This window comes from Chelonia mydas, chromosome 4, assembly GCF_015237465.2.
Source record: "Chelonia mydas isolate rCheMyd1 chromosome 4, rCheMyd1.pri.v2, whole genome shotgun sequence".
Taxonomy (NCBI): domain Eukaryota; kingdom Metazoa; phylum Chordata; order Testudines; family Cheloniidae; genus Chelonia; species Chelonia mydas.
Window position 1 is genome coordinate 111498170 of NC_057852.1, and position 25641 is coordinate 111523810.

At 39.3% G+C, this 25641-nt stretch overlaps 1 protein-coding gene across 4 annotated transcripts in view; it reads left to right on the forward strand.

Moving 5' to 3' along the window:
• TAPT1 (transmembrane anterior posterior transformation 1) overlaps positions 1-24959 on the forward strand; it is a 93241-nt gene extending 68282 nt beyond the window's left edge. For 2 of the 4 annotated variants that reach the window (XM_037898025.2, XM_037898026.2), the window contains 6 exons: positions 1707-1766; positions 2914-3066; positions 3870-3938; positions 6802-6878; positions 13565-13725; positions 18586-24959. In XM_037898025.2, the coding sequence (XP_037753953.1) occupies positions 1707-1766; positions 2914-3066; positions 3870-3938; positions 6802-6878; positions 13565-13725; positions 18586-18815 (750 nt within the window). In that variant the 3' untranslated portion in view covers positions 18816-24959. The remainder of the gene's footprint in view (positions 1-1706; positions 1767-2913; positions 3067-3869; positions 3939-6801; positions 6879-13564; positions 13726-18585) is intronic. The other 2 variants (XM_037898028.2, XM_037898027.2) reach the window with 1 other exon arrangement.
• Positions 24960-25641: the final 682 nt, after the last annotated feature.

Genomic DNA, 25641 nt, shown 5'->3' on the forward strand with positions numbered 1-25641 from the left:
GGGAAGTAGCTCAGGGAGTTGTAGCTATCGCACAGCTGTTCCAGGAGGCACTCTAGACAGCTGCATTCCACAGGGCCCTGGGCTGGAACCCGGAGTAGAGGGCGGTCCCGGGTTCCCCCCAGATCTTCCCAACTCCTGGCCAGACACAGGAGGAGTCGACCTGGACTGTGAATTCAGAAAAAAGGCCAGGCTGAGGGCTGCCATGAAGCTCCAAGGCGAGCAAATCCGCCAATAAGTGCAAGACCCACCAAGGTAGGGCAGGAACTTTGTCACAATGTATATGCACAAAAATAATTCCATCACTGAAATGCAGTCACCAGGTGCAAGGCACGATCGTTAAGCAGGATGCAGCAATGCATCACAACACCTAACGCAAGAAAATGAAGGGCAGTATATCAAATTGACATTGTTGAGGACATTTTGGATAGGCAGAATGGCTGGATGCACAAAAGGAGTTAGATACATAAGTCCCAGTTTCAGGACCTCTGCAATGTACAAAACTCCCATTGAACCCTGTAGGTGCCTTAACTTAACTGGCACCTAAATTTTTGCTGTAAAAGTTCCCTATATACCTATGTTTCTGCCTCTGAACTTGCACACCACAGCCCCAGTCTGGGTGTCTGGACATTTTTCTCTCACCTAAGCCCCAGAACGATTCACAAGCCAGGAGAAGATAGGTATTTGGGGCCCAATCTAGTGGGTGCCTTCTGAGCTCACCTGCTGGACTAGCCTCTGAGGTGAGTTAACACAAAATAGATCAGGATGGGGAATAGGAGAAGAGGAAAACCTCCCTCATAACTTTTGACCCAGTGGTTAGGGTAGTCACCTGGGATGTGGGGGATCCCTGGTGTAAGTACCCCCCTCCACCTGGGGGGGAAGGGATTTAAACAGAGATCTGCCACCTCTCAAGGGAGTACTCTACCATTGGATTTTAGGATATTCTGATGTGGGGGCTCCCTCAGTCTCTCTTGTTGAAGCTGTTCCACTATGAATATATATATATATATATATATATATATATATATATATTTATTTATTTTAAAAATGCATCAGTTCAGGGGGCTAGATTCTGGATCTTCCACATCCTGAGTGAGTGCTCTAAGCCCCAACCTATAGAGTCCTTTTCATGCTTGTTTTCCCTGTCTGTCTCTCTGTGGCCCAAAAGAGAGACTAATTATTTATCCGGAATGCAACAGACCTCTGTCCTGCTGAACCTAGCTCCCTTTTTGCATCCAAGCCAATATAACTTCCTATTTGGAATTTGGCCAGAACATGCGGTTCCTCATTCCTAAATCCTCTTCCAGATATCCCACTTAGGTTTTAGTAGCCACGTTAATCATCCTGGCAAAATATATGTGGCCAGTTGGCTTAACACAGTTAATACTGTACTGGTGAATCTAAAATCCAAAAGTAAATGTATATACTGTAAGTGTGCATTTTAATTCTCTAATCTGATTGTATCATGAACAGTTGTATATTTTAGAAAATTGGCTTCTGTTTGCTCATGTATATACGATAGTTGTCCTTAATTATACAGCAGTATGTACATCCATAAAAGGGCAAGATTGAGTGCTTCTGTTCCTGCACAAGCCTTATAAAACTCTCTTTTCTGATAAATATTTTATCAATGAAATCCTGTTGCTGCTGTAAATTGTGATCTCATGTAAATTAATCACACATCCAATGTGCTGGATTTTTTTTTCCAGGTCTACAGTGAGTACAGAGCCAGCCTGGCATTTGACCTTGTTAGCAGTCGACAGAAAAATGTAAGTGTGAAAATAAAAAGGGCATGTTTTTATTTTCAGTACAGCAAATGTCAGTGCCAACAGATATTCAGAAAATGTTCTCTTCTATAACACTGAAATTATATCCTGCTATTGTGCATGTACAAAATGAAATTAATAGTGCACCATGATCTAGTCACACAACTTCTGTTCAGTTCTTCAAGTTTCTTGCAGTAAATTGCCTTTGATTTTTAGGAGCAAACTATGCTAGCACAGGTTCATTGATAAAGTCACCACAAAAGCCTTATTATAGTTACCCTAATTGCAATTTTAATGACTATATATACTCGATCATAAGCCGGTTCGTTTATAAGCCGAACCCCCCAAGATGGATAAGTAAAAATGGAAAATTTGTATGACCCATTCATAAGCCGATGCTACAATTCAGGGGTCAGCAAACTTTGGCTCCTGGGCCGTCGGGATAAGCTGCTGGCAGGCCGAGACAGTTTGTTTACGTCGAGCGTCCGCAGGCACAGAGGTAAATCTAAGTAAACGAAGTGTCCCGGCCCGCCAGCTGCTTATCCTGACAGACCGGGACAGCAACTGTTGGGGAAATTTTGGGGAGGGGAGAAGCTGGGGATCAGGGGAGTAACCCCTGTGACCACCCCCAACATGACCCCACCCCTAGCCCGGGAGCCCCCCAATCTCCCCATCCCATCCCTTTCCACCTTAACTGGTGTGGGCCAGGGGAAGATGTCTTGGCATGGCCGCAGCCTGCTCCGATGGCATGGCCGCAGCGTGATCTGGCAGGCAGGGCCAGGAGGCATGGCCGCAGCCTGCCAGCTCCGGAGCTGCAGCTGCTTCGGAGGCGTGGCCAGAAGCGGAGTGACTCTGGCCCTGCCTCTTCCCTTCTGGCTCTGCTGTCTTTGCTGCCTCTCCTTGCCCCCTCTTTTGGGGGGAGGGGCTGTGTCACACCTCTCCTTCTCTATACCCGTTCATAAGCCGACCCCCTTCTCTGATGCTTCCCGTTTTTACTAAAAAAATTTCGCTTATGAATGAGTATATACGGTATGTGATATGTTTTGAAGTAAACTGGCTAAACAAGCTTAACAGGGTTTTCCTGAATAATTTTGAACTACCTGCAGCCTTTCATAAAATAGATCTACTCTTCCTTCCCATTTAATCTTAGCATAGTTTGGTGATCTACTATAGTTCTGTACAACATTCACTGGTAATTTTCCTACTACCATATGAATTGTCTATGCAAATCCCTCATGCCATGCTTGTTACTCCTACATCATGGATCTGCAGAGGCAGTACATTCGGAGAACTGAGATTACTGGTAAGCAATCTTCCTTTATCAAGCTTATGAATGAAGAAACATAAGCTAATATCTTTCGTACCTTGCCATGGACAAGAGGGGCTAAATTACCTGGAATACTAATGGAATCTTCATATTACTAATTTTAGGAATAAACTGGATGATTCTGAAAAGTCATATATTTTATATTTCTTTTTGTGATGATGGCTTGAGGAATATGAGTACTTATATAACTGTTCTTCAGCATCAGAGAATTTTCAGTAGCACATGAGAATTCTCAGGCAAAGTAGACCACTTTTATAGTACCAATGAGAACAAAGCCTTTAATTGGTTTTTTAAAAAGGGGTAAGGGGAGGTGTTATCTTGAGCCTAATTACAGAGGAAGTTGGAATGACCATTTAAATTGCTACTATGGTGCTTTGGATAATCACTTCTTTTTTTGCAGTGTGGATTTTTGCATATTATATTTAGGGATCAAAACTGAATTGATAACAAAAATATCTCTAAGTGAAGTGGCAGTAGTGCACTTTTGAAATGCTTTGGCATGATTTGAAGTATAATTTCCTAAATGCTCTTGATTTAGAGCTCTGTGGCTAATTTTAACAGTCATGTTAGTGTTAATTGTATTCACACATAAACAGATAACTACATTTGCATATCTATGTAGATCTCTGTGAAAGCAGTCATTTACCAGATTTAAATAGTTGCTTCTTTATCAATGTAATATATATGCTAGTAGTGATTGCTACCTTCCTAGAATGTGCACCAAGTAAAATAGGGGAGAGATGCCACAAATTCCAATTTTATTTATTTATTTATTTCAGGCATACACAGATTACAGCGATTCTGTTTCCAGGAGAATGGGTTTTATTCCTCTCCCATTGGCTGTTTTAGTAAGTCATGTATTTTCATTTTTCAGACCAAAAATCTCTCAGTGGTTAGTAAGAATTCTGCTTAGGGATAAAAGCTTAATTCAAGGTCATAGAAAAATGCTTTATTTCTCTGAAGAAACTCAGTGTGAAATAGATGAGGACCCATGTCTTTGCCACCAGGAGACTGTATTATTTTTGGTGCTCTATTTTAAGGCCACATAGAATCTGACGCTGGAGCAGAATAAAGTGAATAATTATTAGATGTAACTTCACGCCAGGAGCATAAATGCCCCAGGAGTTATACAGGCTGCTGCTAAGTTTTCTGGTAGCGTTCATGGTGTTGGGTTTTAACCTGTAAATGGGTTAGGAACCTGATTACCTAAGAAATGCTCTCTGTTTCTCTCTCCATTGCTGCCACAGTTGAGATCAACATACACATTTTTGATGGAGTTTTCTTCATATAACTGAGAGGGAGCTGTCTATTTGGTTATATGGCCACAATCACCCTAATATCTGAGTGGGTCACAAACAATTAATTGATCCTCACAACCCTGTGTGAGGTAGGGAAGCATAATCTTCTTTTTATATATGAGAATGAGGCATGGAGATTAAGTGACTTGCCTAAAGTCACATAGGAAGTCTGTGGCAGAGCCAGGAGTTGAACCTACATCTCTTAAATTCAAGTTCAGTGCCTTAACTACAAGATTGTTCTGCATGAGGGTCCCTCAACTTCAGAATTCACTCCCCTCCTTGGTCCAAAAAAGGCTTAGTTTCTTTATCTTTTGGACATTCTGGAACTCCCTTCCTCCCCACTTCACCCCCAGTTATGTAGGAAGGAAGTGAGCTAAGGGTTAGAGGGCTTGATTGTTACTTCTGTGGAGAGGTCTGATATATGTATAGTTGTTAGGCTGCACAGCTCATTCTGTTGTAAAATTATGTGAATGTGAAATGAGCACTTCTTTATATTTTAACACATCTAAATGACGCTACACGTCTGACTTAACACTCAACATGAGGAAATCTATACCACTTGATATATGTGTTAGTGTTTATCCTCCCAGCATAGAGGGTTAAATGCAGATTACTACTATGGAATTTATAATGACTTGGGCTGCTATAGTGGAACAGGCTACCGCCATAGTGATTGAACATTTATTCCTTTTGGCAAGTATCCTGATTGTTCAGTCAGAATAGTAAAAGCAGCTGGCTGCCAGGAAGCTGACAGTAGTGCAGGTTTTTAAGGCTCTTGGTAGGAAAATTTTTATAAAACACCTTCAGTGTTTTCTTATCATGCCCTTCCCTGCACTGGTATGTTCAGTGGCTTAGGGTTGTCTGCACAGGGGAGGTGACCAGAATAACTATTGTGGTATAAACTGTTCTGGATTAGCTCCTTGTGTCCCCCCCATGTCGGCATGCTATTCCAGAGTTAGTCACTTTATTTTGGAATAATTAGTGCATTTTGTTGTTTCTGAGCACATAAATTCTTCTGAAATAAAGTGACTTTTATTCTGAACTAGTGTCTACAAAGGGAGCTATTCTGGAATAACATATTCTGCAATCATTGTTATGGTCAATTTCTCTGTGTAGATGAGCCCTTAGTCATAATGGCATTGGACAGAAGCACCAACTCTACCAGCAAAGTCCCATAATGTTACTGGTAGAGTGATTAGTGATGTAAAATTGTTGGTTTTTTTGTTGCAATACTGTCCTGCAGGGATCAAGCAAAAATGTTGTTGATAACTTTGTCTAGCTAAGTTCAGCAGGGACCAACATTTACTATGGTCATAACTACAGTTATCGACTTAGACTTCCATTATGGATTGCATCCCTATTCAAGCTGGGACTTAAGTACATGTCTAAAGTTCAGCATGTGCTGAAATGCTGTCCTTAACAAGGATGGCCTTAAGCACAGGCTTAAGTGTTTTCCTGAAATGGGGCCTTAAGTGCTACACTGAAAACAAACTTGTGATTTCTTAATGTTCAAACTTTGCAAGCAGACAGATTCCATAACATGCTGAGTCCACAAAACAGCTCAGTCTCAAGTTTTCTTTAGTGCAGAGAGAGTGATGCATTACAATTCTGGTTCACTACATCAATATCTTTAATGTGTTTCCACACATACATATTGGGTAGTTTTCTCAGATATTTCTATTAATAACTAGTATTCTCTTCCAGCCCATCATTTCTTTCTTGATTCTGCAATGAAGTCATAATGCTGAACTTGATATCAATCATTTATATAGCAACAGACTGTAGAGTTATTACTAGAATTTAGGGCTGTCAGGCGATTAATCACATGATTAATCGCACTGTTTTGTTTTTGAGTGCAGTTATATAACAAAAAATCAACATTTCTAAGTTGCGCTTTCGCAACAAAGATTGCACTAAAGTACTTGTATGAGGTGAATTGAAAAATACTATTTCTTTTGTTTCATTTTTACATTGCAAATATTTGTAATCAAAAATAATATACACTTTGATTTCAATTACAATATAGAATACAATATATATGAAAATGTAGAAAGACATCCAGCAATATTTAATTGGTATTCTCTTGTTTCAGTGCTATTAAAACTGCGATTAATCACAATTAAATTTTTTTAGTTAATTGCATGAGTTAACTATGATTAATCGACAGCCCTACTAGAATTACAACTCTATTGCATAGTCAAGTAATAGCAGATACTCATGTAATATTTATTCAGACAGTTCTTGAATAATTAGCAATATCAAGAGGAATACAGACCATTACAAAGTTAATTCTTCTTAGTATAAATGTTCTCATTTTTGTCACAAACTTGACTCAATGTAAATGCCCTCTTTAAATATTGTATTAATTATTAATCTATGTGCCTGAAGTGTTTAACTTTTATTTTTAAAACAGCTCATCAGAGTCGTAACAAGCTCAATAAAAGTACAAGGAGTCTTGGCTTATGCCTGTGTTGTTCTCTTCTATTGTGGGTAAGTGGAACACAAAAGAAGCAAATATTGAACAGTATTTACTGTTTAAATGATTGTAAGAAATAATTTGCTCTGTTGATGTTTTAAGGTACAAACATAATACAGTCACTTCTCCATGGAGCCCAATAGGTGTGAAATTTATATAAAAGGCATTGCAGAACAGTCATAGTTGGATCTAAAAATAACAGCCATGCACTCTGAGCATCCACTCCTGAGCAATTTGCAGATAAACATTTGCATCGGTTTCAGAGCCTTCCTTTTCAGTTAGTGAGAAGTTGTTATGATTATGGTCAACAAAATGAGACCAGAGTTTAAAAGGGAGGAGAAGGGTGCAAAGAGTGATTGTAGGGGTTTTGTTTTGTTTTGTTTTTTTTTAAATTGGGTGAGACTGCAAAGGATAATACTTGTATTATCCTTCATGTCTGGGTCAAATAGGGTATAAGGAGTGTTTTATATATTTCTTATTTGAATTAAACTTGGGTTATTTTACATTTTCAGAAGTTATTTATAATAATAGCTATTTAATACAGTGATTAGCTTATCATAAGACCTCACAGAATCTTGTACAATAATTAATAATGATGTGTTTGCTTAAACCAGAGGCATAGAAACTTTTCTCAGCTGGGGATGACTTTGGCAGTTGACCAGGAGCTCGAGGACTACATCAAATTTGGATAGAATGAAGCAAATGGTAGTCACCCTGATCTTGAGCACACAAGTGCTGCCCTTAGAAAACATAGGTCCTCACATACATTTAATCTAAATCCAAGTGGAGGTTGCTGTGATACTTGTAGTTTCTCTATGCTGCACTTCTGCATTCGCGATAAGGTAGTTGCATGCCTCATTTGAGTTTAAGGGGACATTTTGGTCATTTCCCACCTGAAACAATTTTTAACTAATAAATAAGGCTGCAAGTAAATACAAAATGCTAGTGCATTTAAAAACTAAAATTGAAATAAATTTTTATAGTGTGCAAAGTAGACATGTAACTGCTAATGACCACGACTGTATTCAGTGACTGAATACCACTCAACTGCTAAACTGAGGAACTTGGGGAAAAAAAGATTTTAAATTGAAAGATCATATGACAAACAGTGCTGCCTTGCATATTGGGGATTATTGAAGCATATGGATAAACTCCCTCTGGAAAGAGCTAAAGATGTCAAGCAGTAACCACACCCAGAGAGTCATTAAGGGTATTGTATGGGTGAAGCCTTAAGGTTCCTACCTATTGCAGAGCTACTGCACAGAAGGAGGGTAGATTCCCAGACTCTCCTTTCTAGCCCATGTGGTCTCAGTAAGTAGCCTTGGGCTCATAGGTGCTAACTCTGTGGGTGCTCTGCGGTGGAGCACCCATGGGGGAAAATGGTAGGTAATGAGCACCCACTGGCAGCTCCTCTATCAGCTCCCCACCCCACCCCCAGCGCCTCCCGCCCACTGGCGGACCCTGTGCATCAGCACCTCCCACCTGCCATGATCAGCTGTTTCATGCAGGCAGGAGGGTCTGGGGCAGGGGAGAGGGAGGATGCAGCGCACTCAGGGGAGGGGGCGGACCTGTGTGGGAAAAGACAGGGGCAGTGTGGAGTGGGGGCGGGAAGAGGCGGGGTGGGGTCTGGGGCAGAGCCAGGAGTTGACTCAGAGCCCCCCCCTCCACCCCGGCACTTTGGAAAGTTGGCGTCTGTGCTTGGGCTAGCGGTTTCCCAGATATAAAACTCAGGGGCTGGGGCAAGTTTAGAAGAATATCTGGGCATGTTTTCACTGTAACATTAACCCAGATTCTTACTCAGATTCTTACATCCACATATAAAATCCTCTGACCCAAGCTGAGTGGTGCTTTCAGGCCCAGCTAGTTGGCCTGTCTGGTGGCATAGACTAAAGCCTGGGCGCTGCTTTCATATGGGCTGGTTACCAGCCCACTTTGCAGTGAGGATGCAAGATAAACCCTTTGAATGCTGATAGTCCTTCAGTGCCTTCTAAAAATTCTCCAACAGTTAGCATCTCAGCTTACTACAGCACAAAACTGAGATATGCCAACAGAAGTCCTAGCAACTCTCACTGGTAAGCACAGCACCAGTGAGGACATTGTAACTTGAGTGTGTCTTTGCAATGTGTCCACACCCAGGCTAGGCAAAACCAAGTTAATTCTGCAGAGAAGACTGACATCTTGCTCAGGACACCCAGAATTGTGAGCCACTGTGTTTTCCTTCTGCCTCAGCAAATGAGAGTTTTGCTGTTGCTCAACTGTGTATTAGGCCAGCAAACTCTTCAGGACTCTGCCAGTTGGTTTAGCTGAAGACTCCCAATTTAATATACCAGCACTGTGATAGTTTTGTAACAAAACAAGAAAAAGTTTGAATACAGAGATTTAAGTGATACTAGGCAAGAATTAAAGAGATTGGTCTGGTTACAAACAAAACAAAACATGCTTTCTAGTGAGTAAAACTTAATTTTAGCAAGTTACAATTTTGACTAAGCAGTTTCTCACTATATAAAGTTTCCAGCAGCTCTTGCCTTTCAGGCCAAGAGGATCCAGCTTTCCCAGGTACTGTACCCTGTTGTCCTCTCAGTGATGGATAACTAAAAAATCTTTTTTGTCACCTTATATGACTCACACTCCATTGTCTTTACCTCAAGAGACAGGAAGGCTTCTTGGGGTGCAGATTCTGTCCTCAGCATGATTGTTAAACACTCTTTTCCCCTGCTCATTTAGCTTGATGGCTTTGTTTACCTTATATGTAAATGTGCTTCCATTGTCTTCTGCTGGTAACCAAGCCAGTCAGACTGGTGAATACACATTCCTTTGTCTAGGGCAGATTGAGTTTTATGCTCTGTCTTTCAACACAAATTTTAAGAACACATTTCCAACACACATCTATAACTTTGTACCCAACCCATACGTACATCATACAATGATTTCCAGGACCTGCATGTCACCAGTTCATATACAATTTGTGACACTTTTTAGATATATATATATTATGACACCAGTTTGAGGCAGTGTGTGTCAGGCCTGATGTGAGTTACAGTTTGGGGTGAAACCCCTCAGCCAGCTGGCTTTGAAGGGCTCCCAGGGTCACAAAGGGTATTTCTACACAGCAAAGAGAAACCCATAGCTGGCCTGTACCAGCCAATTAGGGCCATCAGGGCTCAGGCTGTGGAGCTGTTTCACTGCTGTGTAGACATCTGGGCTCGGGCTGGAGCCTGGGCTCTAGAGCCCTGAGAGGTGGGAGGGTCCCAGAGCTCAGGCTTCAGCCCAAGCCCGGAAGTCTTCACAGCAATGAAACAGCCCCACAGCCCGAGAGCCCAAGTCAGCTGGCACAGGCCAGACCCGGGATAGCTCGGTGGTTTCAGCATTGGCCTGCTGAACCCAGGGTTGTGAGTGGGGCAATTTAGGGATCTGGGGCAAAAATTGGGGATTGGTCCTGCTTTGAGCAAGGGGTTGGACTAGATGACCTCCTGAAGTCCCTTCCAACCCTGATATTCTGTGATTCTTTGCTGCGTGGACATACTCAAAAGACATACCCTCTGTGTTCAGCAGTAAAACTTGAGTACGGCCTTAGAGAGAGACAAAGTGCAGGAATCCTGGGTACAGGGCAGAAGTGCCCGGTCTGTGGTTTCTGCAGGAAGGGAGTTATGTCTGTGTTTTGTTACCACCCCAATTCAAGGAAACAGGACCTGTGCACACTTTGTAAATAAACAAATTGCACCAATAAAACACCTGACTTCAACTTGCCAATTCTGCTCCAAATGGGACACTGACCTTCAAAATGGCACGAGACAGTCTATAGTGATGTGTTAAGTAAACATGAATAAAGATAGCTGTGACCTGTTTCTTCTTTGGATTTAGTTTATTAGATTAGATTTTGTCATATGATATGAATTTCAAAGTGAGAATGGACTTTATTCTTTTGCTGTGATCTCCTAAATCCTCTGAGTAATTCCAAGTTCTGCACACTGCTTTCAGTGTCTGTAATTATAATCTACATAAGTGGAATTATTTGCAATATGAGAGACAGAATTTAGGTATAATACAGACATATGAGAAACACTGCCTAGATAATGCTTTAAGATTTTATCACAAAGGATTTAGACTAAAATAAGGAGGAAATTGTTCTGATGGGGTGAAACAATAATTCTTTATTTAGTTACATAGTTAAATGTAATAAAAAATATTAAGTTTTACCCAATATTTGTAATTTGCGTTTTGATTTAATTTTATATGATTTTTCAGTTATTCACAGTAAACTAATCTGACCCACTTCTGCCCTCCCAGTAGTTAAAAACCCAAAGCCCTGTGACAGAAGAAAAGTTGGAAGCTGCTATGTAATCCATGATGAAAATCTGGAATTAATACATCAGTTGGGTGGGTTGTAACCCACCAACATCATGATCCAACTCTCATTGAATTGGATTAGGCCCTGAACCCTTCATTTTTCAAAATAATAGTACATATCTGTGAAAGTATCTTGTTTTTGGAAAGGCGGTATGGGGAGAGAAAGCAAGGGACATGTCTTTGTAGAAAGAAAAACTATTATCATAGAAGATTAGGGTTGGAAGAGACCTCAGGAGGTCTTCTAGTCCAACCCCCTGCTCAAAGCAGGACCAACCCCAACTAAATCATATTTGCTATTCTTTCTGCACTTCGAGATGGTTTGTTCCTGTGCCCTCAATAAGGCTTCTTTAAAATACAGCCAGCTCTCCTGGACTCTTTTCCCCCTCATATTAGTCTCCTAGGGGATCCTGCCTATCAGTGCCTTGAGGGCATCAGTCTGCTTTTCTGAAGTCCAGGGTCCATATTCTGCTGCTCTCCTTCCTTCCTTTTGGCAGGATCCTGAACTCGACCATCTCATGGTCACTGCTTCCCAGGTTGACACCCACTTCTACTTCCCCTACCAATTCTTCCCTCTTTGTGAGCAGTAGGTTGAGAGGAGCACAGCCTCTAGTTGGTTCCTCCAACACTTGCACCAGGAAGTTGTCCCCAATACTTTCCAAAAACGTCCTGGATTGTCTGTGTACTGCTGTATTGCTCTTCCAGCAGATGTCAGGGTGATTGAAGTCCCCCTTGAGAACCAGGGCCTTTGACCTGCAAACTTCCGTTAGTTGTCCAAAAAAAGCCTCATCTACCTCATCCTCCTGGTCTGGTGGTTTCTAGCAGATGCCCACCACGACATCACCCTTATTCTCTTACCCTAATAGAAGGGACCTTATAGAACCACAGTTACAGACCTGGGGGAATCTAATTTCGTCTAGTTTGTGGTTGCTTGGGTACCAAAGTGAGAGGTTCCTTTTTAAATACTGAAGATTGTCTGCTCTGCATATCCTCCTATCCCTCAAACAGACTTACTTTTACAGGAAAATGTATTACATAAAAATACTTTTGAGAGAGAAATGTTGTATGCTACATTTTTCTCTTTTTGACATGATTTGTGTTAATGCATTGTGTGATAGTTGCGTTGCTACTGAAGTATATTTTGATCTCTTTATAATGCACAAGTTAGACCTGCGCTAAGGCTTTTAATTTGAAAACGTTCACTTTTTCCAGCAAATTTTCTGAATTTAGATTATCACAATGTCTATTAAGATTTCCATAATCAGTGGGTTCCCACATTCTTCTCTACCTATTTACTATCCTAATGTTGAGTAGGGATATAGGGCTCCATCCAAACCCTATCACAACTGCTGCAGAGCTATCTAATGAGAGAAATAAAAGGTACTCTTGCAGCTCCTTGAGTGAGAAACAAGTTCCGGAGACTCAAATTCTGAGCCCAGAATAGCATGGAACCATCAAACTAGCCTGTAAATCAAAGCTCTAAATCACAGCTGCCTTCATCTTCAATATGGAGGCGTAGTCTAAAAATATTAAAGGTCCTAGCATGTGATGTTCTGTCAATAATAGTAGTAATTAGCTTTCATAAAGTGCTTTTCATCTGCAAATCTCAAAGCACTGTACAATGGTAAAAAAGCCTCTTTCCCGTTTTACAGATGGGAAAACTGAGGTAGAGAGAGCCAAGTGATGTGCCATAGTTCACACAGCAAATCTGTGGCAGAGGCACGAAAGAATCTAGGTCTCCACTATCTACTGGGTCATGTTACTCCCAGCCTGGCTACTCAGATAGAAATGGAATATTGCATGATGGGACTTGTAGACTCTGTGGACCACACACCTGAGGGCTACTGCAATTTGGCCATTTTATGGAAATTAGGTGTAGTCTTTTAACTCCTTGTGTGGCCCATGGTGGTTCAAAGTTCGAAAGCTCCACATAGTAGTTGTTATTAGAGATGCTTCAAAGCCATCACAGACTTGCTGTTATTTTTGATATGCTCTTCAAAGTAGATGTTTAGATACTGAGTGTATTGAAAATTTACTGAAATTCCCATAGCTGATCCATGAAACACTGATATTAAGTAACTAAAATACTGATATTAGGATCCAAATGACTTCTAGAAACATTTGAAATTTCTACCCTATGAAACCCTTTACATTAAAACATTGAGCCTAAAACCAAATTATTGTGCTGCCTTTTGGGGGGGGGCTTTTTCTCTATAAGACACAAGAAAAAGCCTTACAGTTGGAAGGATTAGCTAACAAATTAAATACCTTCCAAATAGCAGAAACCATACATGAAACTGTTTTTATATGAACATCCACTAATGCAAACATGTAAATGTACCCTTTTATCTTTCAGGTTAATTTCACTAAAAGTCCTTAACAGCATTGTGTTGTTGGGCAAGTCATGCCAATATGTAAAGGAGGCAAAAATGGAAGAGAAGTTGTTCAGTCCTCCCCCTACTAGCACCCCAGGCAAACCACCTAGCAAACCCCAAAGCAAATTTAAATCTACTCAAGGTAAGTTTAACTGCTTGTTCAGATGATCAGTGAAAAGGAAACTGTTTCCAGATTAAACTTAATATTCAGTCTGCTGTTCAACAGTACCTTTACCACAAACTGTACCACATACTAAGTATGCTTTGGTTCACATGTTAGGACTGCGAGCATACACCTAGCAGCTGGAGCACAATTCTGTAAACAGAAGAATTCATTTTCCATTATTCAGTGCTTCATCCTTCACAGACCTAAATATTCTCCACTACAATAAAATTCCACCAGGGTATTGGAAAGGAGGTAGGGAAGCAAAAATGAGAACTAGTACTGACTTTGTGTGCATGAACGTGCGCATTTAGAGGAACACCTTCTTGTAAATGCTGATATTTCACATTTGGCTTGAGCTCTGACAATACTGACGTTTCATACGGAATATTCCATTGAACTCTTATAGAAAAGTGGGCAAAATATGACATGCAGCAGGTACAATTACTTAAAATTGTAATGAAGATAGGAAGATTTCAGGCAGCTTTTCATTCTGTAAGTGGGATTAATGTTAATTCTCCTGATCTGAAATTTGCCTCCTTGTTTTTTGTTTTGTAGTATATAAGGTGGTTTTCTTAGTCTTCTGCAGTTTATATATAGCACCTTTAACATCGGGTGTTAAAAAAACCTCTGTTAATAAATAATTGTAATGGTGTATTAGTTGGGTTTTTTTATATTCCTCTTTGACATAATATGGGGGAGAAACAAACTTTCACTGTTCTGATCAACAAAGTTGGATTGTATATTGTCTGTGGGAAGAATCCAGTGGGAGCCCCTGAGAATTTAACAGTGAGGCTTTATTGTGTTCTGCTCTAAGGTTTGCCAAAGACTTGAACAGCATGAAATTTAAGGTGTTTGTTTAGACATCATAGTGTCTTGCCAGCAATACTAGAGTTAAGAATCAGCATTTCAGTTATAAAATCCTATATCTCAACTGTGTCAAATCACATTGGACTAAATTTAGTGCATATATTTATTTTAAAACGGTTTACATCCATAATATTGGGGTTTTTGCTTATATGGTGAAAAAACTTATGTATAGTAGATCTGGATGCTTTTTCCAAGCTTTCACTAGAAAATGTTACAGTATTACAGTGCTAATTTTTTCTTAAATTATAAAATATTTTATAATTTATTTGGATGTGGGACTTAATAATTCATGTTTTAAGGTTTGACCATTAAAACTTACCAACAGTTCCCAGTAAATACATTCTGAAGACTATTTTTAGCTGAAGCAGCAGTAAGCTTACCAGGTCAGTCCAGAGAGCTTATGCCTCAAATGACACAATTTTATAAGAAGCAGAGACCTATATATTTCTGTGAATGTCATTTAAAAAAATATTCTCAGCTTCTATAAAATCCTCAAAGGTGGAAGAAGCTTAATTCTTCAGTGCCATTACTTCATTTTATAAATACAGTGACTCTTAACAACAATTGTTTCCCTATAAAGCCAGATCATATGTAAGAATTTTTCTAGCTTGCCTTCTCTCCTATCTATTCATTATTATTGCAGAATTCTGCATTATTGATTAATCCCTGTGCCCCAATTATAGGCTTGAACAGTACAGCCTATATTGCTAGCAATATAATCACCGGTTTCAAGGAATTTATCTAACCTACTTTCCTTCAGCCTACAGTATAAGGATAGTTTATTTTCCTGAGAGTTTGCACCTTTCTCATAGGAATGTACACAGTTGCAATTATCATTGGTAAAGTTTGAAACTACTCTTGAAGAATGAGCTCACTAATTAGACTGGTAATCATTTTTTAAATTGAACAGTGGGTTCCTCTGGAAACTGTTCAATGGGAAGATACCTACCTACATATTGAAGCTCTGCAGTGAACCTTGTTATGACTGTTTTTCCCTGGTGTGTGTATTATGTTTTACTTACACAGGACTTTATTAAATTACTCCAAAGATTGGTTATTTTCCTAAAAAATATACAAATGACTGGAAAAGGTGATACAATAAAGAAGCTGCTTTATAAAGTAGTTGTCTGGAACAAGTAATGATATTGTTTTACACATTGCTGCAATATTTCTGTTGCAAACCCCTATTTTGATGTTTATTACTTTTGTCAGATAATGTTCTCTTGGCTGGGTCTTAAAACAGCTTCTCAAACCAAGGCAGATGTTTTTGAAAAACTCCCTTAAAATATGTCAGTTATCAGTTACCTTGTTTCTAAGAGGAGCAAAAAATACCTTTGTTGCTCTTCCTGCCAGCTTCCCTTTGGGGGGGGGGGGCAAATCATGCTGTTTCAGTATTTCAATATTCAGTATATTTTAATGCAGCACAGAAATGTGTTAAGTGTTCATACATAACTGCCTTTTTAAAAATTGTATCAGTTTTATGGAAACAAAAAGAAGGAATCCTAACAAATCAGGGGGTTCATGGAGATATTTTGGGATTAGATGCCATACAAATACATACATACATTAATTATTTTACCATATCTGAGCCTTCTCTGTGGGATAAAACTTAGGGCATCCAGCTTTCCTGTGCAGATACTTTGGGATACAATCCTGTCACTGGTAACATAGGTAGATTCTTTCACAGAAATCAGATTTGTTATTACTGTTGATTGGGATCATTTCAGCTGGCTTCAGATGGGATGGGTGGAGTAAACAATCTTATTACACAAACCATCAAAAACAGGAAAGTAAACCAGAAACCTACCATATGGCTTTCAGTAACATGCCACAATGATCATGACCTTTATCATCTTGTTTTATTGCATCCCATTGTTCCTCAATATTGGATGACATGCGGTATACTCCTGGCTTTCCTGGACTTCTTTATTTTGCTGAATTTGTATCACAACGTTAATGGAAATTCATACACAATATTTTATTGCATTAATAAGCATTCTAGGATCCTAATGGCAGTGGTAACAAAAAGTGAAGTGGTTTGGACAGGATATTCAGAAGTATCAAAAGGGAAGGAGGAGGATCCGGGGAACTACAGGCCAGTCAGCCTCACCTCAGTCCCTGGAAAAATCATGGAGCAGGTCCTCAAGGAATCAATTCTGAAGCACTTAGAGGAGAGGAAAGTGATCAGGAACAGTCATCATGGATTCACTAAGGGCAAATCATGCCTGACTAATCTAATTGCCTTCTATGATGAAATAACTGGCCCTGTGGATGAGGGGAAAGCGGTGGACGTGTTGTTCCTTGACTTTAGCAAAGCTTTTGATACGGTCTCCCACAGTATTCTTGCCAGCAAGTTAAAGAAGTATGGGCTGGATGAATGGACTATAAGGTGGATAGAAAGCTGGCTAGATCGTCGGGCTCAACGGGTATTGATCAATGGCTCCATGTCTAGTTGGCAGCCGGTGTCAAGTGGAGTGCCCCAAGGGTCGGTCCTGGGGCTGGTTTTGTTCAATATCTTCATTTAATGATCTGGAGAATGGTGTGGATTGCACCCTCATCAAGTTTTCAGATGACACTAAACTGGGAGGAGAGGTAGATGCGCTGGAGGGTAGGGATAGGATATAGAGGGACCTAGACCAGTGGTTCCCAAACTTGTTCCGCTGCTTGTGCAGGGAAAGCCCCTGCCGGGCTGGCCAGTTTGTTTACCTGCCGTGTCCGCAGGTTTGGCCGATTGCGGCTCCCACTGGCTGTGGTTCGCTGCTCCAGGCCAATGGGGGCTGCTGGAAGCGGCGCAGGCTGAGGGACATACTGGCCGCCGCTTCCAGCAGCCCCCAGTGGCCTGGAGCAGCGAACCGCAGCCAGTGGGAGCTGCGATCAGCCGAACCTGCGGACACGGCAGGTAAACAAACTGGCCCAGCCCGGCAGAGGCTTTCCCTGCACAAGCAACGGAACAAGTTTGGGAACCACTGAAGTAGACAAATTGGAGGATTGGGCCAAAAGAAATCTGATGAGGTTCAATAAGGACAAAGGCAGAGTCCTACACTTAGGACGGAAGAATCCCATACACTGCTACAAACTAGGGACCGAATGGCTAGGCAGAAGTTCTGCAGAAAAGGACCTAGGGGTTACAGTGGACGAGAAGCTGAATATGAGTCAACAGTGTGTCCTTGTTGCCAAGAAGGCTAAAGGCATTTTGGGCTGTATAAGTAGGGGCATTGCCAGCAGATGGAGGGACGTGATCATTCCCCTCTGTTCTACATTGGTGAGGCCTCATCTGGAGTACTGTGTCCAGTTTTGGGCCCCACACTACAAGAAGGATGTGAAAAAATTGGAAAGAGTCCAGCAGAGGGCAACAAAAATTATTAGGGGGCTGGAACACATGACTTATGAGGAGAGGCTGAGGGAACTGGGATTGTTTAGTCTGCAGAAGAGAAGAATGAGGGGGGTTTTGATAGCTGCTTTCAACTACCTGAAGGGGGGTTCCAAAGAGGATGGATCTAGACTGTTCTCAGTGGTACCACATGAGAGTACAAGAGAACAAGGAGTAATGGATTCAAGTTGCAGTGGGGGAGGTTTAGGTTGGATGTTGGGAAAAACTTTTTCACTAGGAGGGTGGTGAAGCACTGGAACGGGTTACCTAAGGAGATGGTGGAATCTTCTTCCTTAGAGGTTTTCAAGGTCAGGCTTGACAAAGCCCTGGCTGGGATGATTTAGTTGGGGATTGGTCCTGCTTTGAGCAGGGGGTTGGACTAGATGACCTCCTGAGGTCCCTTCCAACCCTGATATTCTATGATCTGGTTTCCAAAACTGGTTCATATTGTTTTGTACTACTTTTATTGTTCGCATGGCTAACTTTCTCAGCCCTCAGTGCAGCTTTGATGATGGACAGATCTGTCAATTTCAAATTCATTGATGTGTTTATACAATTAACACACTTTTTTTAATTCTGATTTTCTGCTCTTCCAACAGGTATTTCCACAGACGAAAGTTTCTCTGCATCAGTTACCAATCAGCCTGTACATCAGAAGGAAAATACTACGTCTTTACTTGTGACAAGCAACTCTGATCAATTCCTGACAACTCCTGATGGAGAAGATAAAGATATAAGCCAAGACAATTCAGAATTAAAACACAGATCTTCAAAGAAAGATTTGTTGGAGATAGACAGGTTTACTATTTGTGGAAATAGAATTGACTAAGTTTTCTGAATAGATGTGCTTAGGATACTGAGCTATTGGGACAGCAAATGCTACCAGAATGGACAGTTGCCAAAAAAGGCACTTAAATATTTATTTAAAAACTTAAATTATTAATGGCAAACGAATATTAATTTTTACAAGTAAGTAGGCTTGGTAGCTGGTCAGATCAAGTAACAGAAATCTTTAACTTAGCTCTTTGGAAAATATAATGGATTGTGAGCCTCTTGTCTATTTGGCAGAGCTACAGTATCACTGTCGTGGAAATAGACTGAAAAAATCAAACTCCTGTTTTGATTTTTTTGAAACCATGCTTCCAGAACATATCATTTTTCATCAAGGTCTCTCCAATATAAGGATATACCTGGGAATATGTGACAACTTTAATAGGAAGCTCATCTTTCCAGTCTCATGTTGTTTTCATAAACACCTGCAGATTTCAAAACTTGTACTTATCAACGAATACATAAAAAAGCACTGGTAGATTAAACAGTAAGTCAAGATAATTATTCTTGTCACCAGAAAAATCTTTGAAGATGTATCAGAATTAATCAGAATAAAATACTACAGTATCTTAAATGAAAGACCTACTGCATAGTATTTTATCTAAAATCTAAACCAGCAAAGGAAATGGATCACAAATACAGAGAAATACAGTAAAGTTTCCACATAACTGGGCAAACACAGCTTCATCATTTTTCTGTTCAATTACAATGTGTTCTGCAAGGCAAACTATATACATTTATAAATGCTATATGAAAGCCTTTTTTAAAAAAAAAAGCTGAGGCTTGTTTTTTGCAATGGGAAACATTTTGTTACAAAGTGACACTTCTTTATATTGAGAAAAGGTAGTGTGAACTGCAGCCAGCAACACCAGTGTTGCATTAATTCCAGATAATTCCAATGCAATGGAAGAAATAATTACTCACTACATTTTGGTTTAAACAAGTTGATAAAAATGGCATCTAAATATTAACTTAGCTGGAAAAATTGCCCATAGAATAGTTAAACAGAAAATCAGAAGTGTCCATTTTAATTGGTGGATTTTAAGCAAACTTAAGTAGATGTGAATAGCTTTGTTATGAAACGCTTGGTTTTATGAAGTATAATGCATCTTAATTTCTGGTGTGTGTGGCAAGGTTGGGGGAATTGATGAAAGGCACGTTGAATCCCTCAAGAATGAATTGCATTTCAGCTCAATAACTAGGCTAGAGAACTGAATCAAAAGACAATCTTTCGTCCAATGATGAATCCTACATTTGTTGTTAAAATATAACATTAACCTCTATTTTCAAAAACCTTTCAAAAGATTTAAGTTGATGTCTGCTAAATTATTTCCCTTCGAATTTTATTTTGGATTTTTGATATGATAACAGATATTTCAGTGATGAACAAACCACAGGATTTTTTTATTAACTAATTTGTAATCTATTAGAGTGGAAAAGCCAAAGTTTAATATTTGATTTATGAGTATGAAATGTGGAAGAATACATGCTAATTCCTAAAATCTGCAAAGTTGTATTAATATGACAGAACAGAGAAATGTACACAAATAATGTTATGAAACTGATCAGAATATGAAGTTGTCATGAAAAATGGCTTTACCGTACAAGTCAACATCATCTGCTCTAAAGGGAGCCTCTTGCTGCACCTTCTCCTCTCCCACCAACAGCAGCTGCAGTAGTGTCCAGAATCAATTGAAATGGTTGGGGGCGAGGGGAAGAGGAAAGTCTAAAATGCTTTTATTTTGGGTGTATTTTATGCTCATTGAGAAATTTACACATTAAAATTAAATTCAGATCTGTGAATTTTTCAGTTATTTAGCAGTTGCTAAAGGAAGCTTGGAATGATTTTCATCTGTTAAATGACATTCTGTACCAATTTTATAAGTGCTTCTTGTGTGAAACTCAATAAAATTCAATTTCGTAATCTTTGTTTAAAAAAAAGGAAAAGAATAGACTGGATTTCTTTGCAACAGTTGTCAATTTTGAATACTGCAATGTAACTTCTGCATATTCTGGTTTCACTATGAAGAACTTATTTTTTGCAAGCACAGGACAAGCGGCCTACTTTAGACCTGGTTTTAATACTGGTTTTGTTCTTCTGTATTCATCACTATGTCAAACCCACAGGATGTACTAATTTCAGCCTACTGTTAATCTGAATGCTAATTGTTTAGAGACAGAATCAAATTGAAATCCAGTCCATTTTTTTTAAAAGTAGGGTTTTTTGTTTCAATTGCCCTTATATCATCCTGTTAATTTTTGTGGTTTTACATTCCATGTTTCTGTTCCTAGTGTCTTTGCTCCCTTACTGTAAGAAAGACCTGCACAAACAAATGGAACTGACTATACAAAATGTTGTCAAACGCAAAAGTTTAAAAAAAAAAAAATCCCAACTCTTAGTGATAGAAAAGTTAGTTGTAGTAATAGCAGATTTTTTAAAAAATCTTCCTATAGAAATGTGATTTGTAAATATGTGACCATTTAAAATGTAGCCTATTAAATATATTGTATTTCCATTTATTCTGTGCACACACTTTGCAGCTGACTGGTAGCAACTCCATAGTTAGGGTTGTGTTCTAACAGGGGCTTAAAATGGGATATACATCTTTTTTTTCCTCTAAAATATCATGCAGGGTTAGTTTTTATGATGTGTGGATTATTTACGTACTTCATACAAACCATACATACTTGCTTTCTTTTCAGAATGTTTTAATAGAAGTCTTCAAAATAGGGCTCTAGCTGAAATTTTTCCTTGTCATCCTAGTTTGTACTGAACACTGTCTATCCACTTAAAACTTTTTAGAGAGGTGTGCTAACTAGAACTGGTGCAAATGCAAATCTGATTGATGGGAACTAGACAATCCAAACCTGACTGACTGGGGTAGGTTGCCAACTCGCTCTCAATAACTACCCATTTATGTCAGTTTTTATCTTACAACAGGGTTGCTGCGTTTCTACTCCCCCACAGGTTCGTCTTTCCCACTCCCTTTCAACCATTAAAAAAACCTAGGAAACTAATAAACAGATTTCATTGCAAAGCACTTAAGGTTGCTACACACAATATACTTGACAAATCTCTCCACAAAAGCAAAGAAATTGGAAGTGAATATTAATGCCTATCTGTAGAGACCCTCTATTCCTCCACCTGCAGGCACATATCACTACTACTGTACACTACAGACCATGTCCTGCAAATTTCACAGCCCCCTAGAACTGCCAGCCTTCCATCACCCCTCTAACTGCCCTTCTACTCACAATCCTTTATTAGATTACCCTCTCCAAACGTGATAGACTATTCCCCAACACTAATAAAGTTTGGTGCAGTATATAATCTGGTAAAGTAGCATGTACAGAAGGATGAAAAGGGGGCAGTTAAATTTGCAATATGTGGTCTGTGGCCCTCACTTGGTTTTAAGGTCACTTTCATTCTGAATGTATGTGTCCACACTGGGGTTTAATGCAGTTTAACTAACTTGATTGAAATTCACAGTTTTCGTTCATTCACGTTAATTTTCCTGAGTGTCTCCAGGTATATAAGCTTGTCTGCTTTGCAGATGGAGCAGGCCTCCCAACCTGGGTAGACAAACTCGCACTAGTGGGGCTTGAGTTGCATGCTAAAAATAGCAGTGTGGATGTGTAGCTCGGGCTCTGCAAGTCCACCTGACACTGTAGGCTCCTCCTACAGTTTCTTGTTCTCTGTTTTTCCCCTCTGCATTGTCCCCTCTTCATCCTTTCTCTTCCTAGTGTGTCTGCTCCTGGTGCTTTTCCTAGACTTGGTGAGGAGGAGCATGTTTCTGATGGATTGACTGAGACAAGCAGGGGAAAGTCAAATGTACTATCAGTTGTAGTTTGGCCAACCCGTTTTACAGGGTAGATATGCAGTTGGGGAGGGAGAAGTTACGAGTCTTTATAACTAACTAGCAAATATTTTCCCTGGCTGGTCTTTAATAGAGTGCTGAATCACAGTACAGTATGGGCTTATGTTACTACTGAACGATCAGCCAATCAGGTGTTTAAATGGACACCACTGACTGCTCCATTTTGCCAGAAGTCGTGTTCTTGTAATTTGTACTGTACCAAGCAGTCTACTGGAGGTAGACTTCCTACCTGGCGCAGTGCAGCATCTGCCATTGTATGACTTGTGAGAAGGAATAAATGAGACATTATTTAAATAGAATAATATTTATAAAATATTTACAAAATTATTACAAAGCACTCACAAGTGCCTTATAATATATTTAAATATCTCCCCTACCTAGATTTGTGTGGGTGGAGGTCAAAGTGCTGTTTGTGCATTTCTAAGATGTACTCACTTGCCACTCATGGAACTTCATATAATAACTCAAGCGATGGGCAGGAAACTCTGTAGAGCCAAGGGTAAGTTTATAAAATGAGACTCCTGTATCTCCTTCCTAACTTGCATACAGTTCAACAGTTTCAGCAGATGTATAAAACTTAAGTGCCTAAATGTGACTACCAAAAATGGATGTCATGTTATGGCCATTTCTTTATTCATGCAGGAGCACGTTTGTCAGATACTTAACATAATCTGTCAGTATGTGCAAATCTGATGTATTAAAAAGAACTCCTTAGTTCCTGTGAAGCTTTATTACAAAGGGAAATGAACCAAGAAGTAGATAACCATGTAAAAATAGTAACTGAGAGAATATATAGCAAAAATAAAGCTCAGAAATGAGCAAGAACTTGGAAAACAATATACCGTTACTCAAATTATAAATATACCTTATCCATGGCTGATCTGGTAGCAAGTTTTTATTTAGCTAAATGATATCTTTAGATGTGAATTCATATTTAAATTTTAATTAGGCTCGAACCTCTAAATGGGTCTCATCAACTGCCCTAGGAAAAAGAGGAAAGATGTTTTAAAAGGTAGCACCCTTTTATGTATTTTATTAGAAATAAGTAAAATGTTATAGGTTTAACTTTTTAGCTCATGTTCTACAAACTAATACCTGTGGATTTTGAGAGAGAAATTAAAAGGTAATAGTTTGGCTTCAGCAATAGTAAAATCTGACTTTTTTGTTTGTTTTCTGTTACAAAAAGCTACAGTGTGAATGACAGTTACCTGGAGCCAATGACAGTAAAAGGAGCTATTAGAAGATGCTTACCTGGGCTTCAGTCCAGCAAAGCAGTAAGTCATGCATGATTTAAGCATGTGAGAAGTCAATGACTTCAGTGGGACTACTCACTCACTCAGTTACGAACATGCTTAAGTGCTTTGCTGCATCAGAGTAGTACAAAGGTGTGTTTAAGAAAGGGTTGTTGATCAGAGGGCAATTGTGAGCACACAAACTTTTAGTTGGACTGTTTGAATATCTGGTATTATAGGCACCAAATTGGGATGTAAAGTACATTGGTGTCTGTTGCATCAGGCTCTCTTAAATTGTTAGTTCCCAGGCTGAACACTTAACATTGATTCTTTGAACATTTAGTCTGACCTGCACCTTGAAGGAAAGAGCACTACATCCTTTGTAAACTTAATCTGGTTACATTCTACCATGTTTCCTCTTTATAACCCCAGAACTGATTTGCTGAAGTCAGGGAAAGTACAGTGGCAAATACAGCCAGACCCAGCTATGCGTCGTGTATCCCATTTATTTACATTTTTGTGGATTTCATTCTCTTTGCTTGCAAATTTCAGTCATCCTGTCTTGTTTTATTTCAGATCATTGAGAAATAATGAATAAATGGGCATGTGGCATCCATGTATCCCAAAAAGAATTGAAACCAGATTGCCCCAGCTGTCTCTAAGCTAAAATGAATTGCCAAATGAATTTTAAAACCATGCATAGAAAACTGATAGTGCACACAAGATGCATTTTGTTGGTCTTTAACTACCAAACTTTTTCCATAGGAATATTTTATTAAGCTATGAAAGGTTTGCAGCCTTTCAAATGTTCATCAGCCAAGCAGAATTTCCCCTCAAGCCAAAGTAGGTTTTATAATCATGAGTGTTCTGTTAATTTATTTAAGTCCGTCATAATTTAGGGTTTATGTATTGTGTAAATTTATCATTTTTAGTGGTTTGATTTGTTAAGAAGTTTCCTTTACTGTAAATATCTATTTTTTCAATTACAGTTTTAATAAAGCAACTTGTTTTTTGTCATGCCAGTAAATCGCATCTTAATGAAGTAAGTGCTCACTTTATTATGGCAAACTTCAAATGCTAATTCACAGCTGTGCTGTCTTATAAATAGGAAATTTGAATTTATTTTGGGGATGGAGGGGACGGGACAAGTGAAACAAATAGACTTTATTCATAACTGTCCATGTCCTATATAAAGTTATACAACTGAAATTGTTCTGCCACATGAATGTTACTAAAATGGAGTGCAAAAGAGTGACATATTTGTGCCTTACAAACTAGGACACGCTGTAATTTAAGTGAGCAACGTAGTCTCAAGCACACTTTTAATCAGCTGATGAAATCCTAACTTTGTGTTGGAATTGATTTCTTCGGCAATATTAAATGGAGGGATCTTTCCTCTTCATAATGTCCTTTTAAATAGCTACTGTTTGCATTTTAGAGGGCTGGATTGTGTTCATTCTATTGACTTCAAGAAACAAATGACCTTCTATGACTTCTGAAATTTATTTTCACTAGAAGGGCCTTAACTGACTTATTAAGTTACACAACTAGACCATCTCTCATAGTTATGAAACCTAAAAGGTAACTCTGCATATTAGAAGGCATCACATGAACATGATTCATGGGAGGGTGAAGTTAAGCAGTTTGTCACAGGTGAATGGTGTGGAGATTTCTATGAAGCTAAAGAGTTCTTTTCCATTTGTCTCTTATCTCT